This window comes from Staurois parvus, unplaced genomic scaffold, assembly GCF_062004578.1.
Source record: "Staurois parvus isolate SC_StPar_1 unplaced genomic scaffold, SC_StPar_1.0 ptg000897l, whole genome shotgun sequence".
In the NCBI taxonomy this organism is placed as follows: domain Eukaryota; kingdom Metazoa; phylum Chordata; class Amphibia; order Anura; family Ranidae; genus Staurois; species Staurois parvus.
This window is the reverse complement of record NW_028318693.1, coordinates 805680-807140: the sequence shown is the minus strand read 5'-3', so window position 1 is coordinate 807140 and position 1461 is coordinate 805680. Positions and strand designations below refer to the sequence as shown.

The 1461-nt window shown below is 54.1% G+C and overlaps 1 protein-coding gene across 1 annotated transcript; it reads right to left on the bottom strand.

Moving 5' to 3' along the window:
* Positions 1-733: 733 nt before the first annotated feature.
* On the bottom strand, positions 734-1217 carry LOC149442267 (histone H3). Its single transcript, XM_089656235.1, has one exon. The coding sequence runs from the start codon at positions 1202-1204 to the stop codon at positions 794-796; it is 411 nt and encodes a 136-aa protein (XP_089512361.1). The 5' UTR covers positions 1205-1217; the 3' UTR covers positions 734-793.
* Between the last annotated feature and the right edge of the window lie 244 nt (positions 1218-1461).

Here is a 1461-nt window from a genome sequence, read left to right as displayed (position 1 = left end):
AGCTGTTTCATCTGAGGGAAATCCTGAAAACATGACCTGTTGGGGGTCCATGAGGACTGGAGTTGAGAAACACTGATTTATAGGGAGATGATCAAATGTGCAACTCTTCTCCGCCACAATTAGGAAATAAGGATTACATTACTTTTTTGGGGAGGGGCTTATCTAAACCAGCCCAGACAGGCCAAAGTCATAAACGATGATGGATTTTCTGATCACTGAAAGGCACAAGGAGGTGAGAATCAATCACCACAGAGACTAATTATCCTGAGATTTGCAGAAAGTCAATGTATTGCAGGGAGACAGCTTAAGGTGGAGATGAGACAGCAACATTTACCCCAACCTACTAGCTGCTGGTAACAGAACCACCCATGACGTCATTGATAAGGACATGGGGCCCCTGCACAGCATCCTTGCCTGCCCCCGTCAGCAGTGAGGTCACATTAGCCGAGACAGAAACCCGGTAGCTGAGCGACACGTCACTGACACTTTTATCGATCTATATATGTTACTAGCGCAGTCTGTATTTCTGTAACTGAGGGAGAACAGAAACTATTTGCCACCAAGTCCCCTCCCCCATCGGGCGCCCCCCATGTACAGACGGCGCTGCGTTGTGTAAACCGGTTTGGTTCTTTACATGTTGTAATGGGCGCCTCCAGATTGCGCTGAAATGTAAAAGGCGCCATGAGGAGGAAAGGCGGAGAAGTCCCGGTACAGAGCTCTGTGTGGGGGGAGGTGGGGGCTCTGAGAAGAGCCGTTGGTTGGCGGGTTGTGTGGAATGTCTGTTGCGGGGGGTCTAGGCCCTCTCTCCGCGGATGCGGCGTGCCAGCTGGATGTCTTTGGGCATGATGGTGACCCTCTTGGCGTGGATGGCGCAGAGGTTGGTGTCCTCGAAGAGTCCGACGAGATAAGCCTCTGCGGCCTCCTGCAGAGCCATGACGGCGGAGCTCTGGAAGCGCAGGTCGGTCTTGAAGTCCTGGGCGATCTCTCGGACGAGGCGCTGGAAGGGCAGCTTGCGGATGAGCAGCTCGGTGGATTTCTGGTAGCGGCGGATCTCTCGGAGAGCCACGGTACCGGGCCTGTAGCGGTGAGGCTTCTTCACTCCGCCGGTGGCCGGGGCGCTCTTGCGGGCGGCTTTGGTGGCCAGCTGCTTGCGGGGAGCTTTCCCTCCGGTGGACTTACGGGCGGTCTGCTTGGTACGAGCCATCTCTACTCCTCTCTTGCCGGGAACTGCGAATGTAATATCCCTCCGCTCTGCAGTTATTTATACACATCCCAGTCCTCTGATTGGATAACTACGCCACGCCCCTTTTAATGATTGGGTTACTTAAAAAGAGCGGGATTTTCAAAATGCCCGCCAGGATCTGCACGTTATCTGTGTAGGTAGAGAAGCCCGCTGTGTCAGGGGTGGGGGAGGGGAGTTCCTCCACATCATACAATGCTCGGAGCTCTCCTTACTACCAA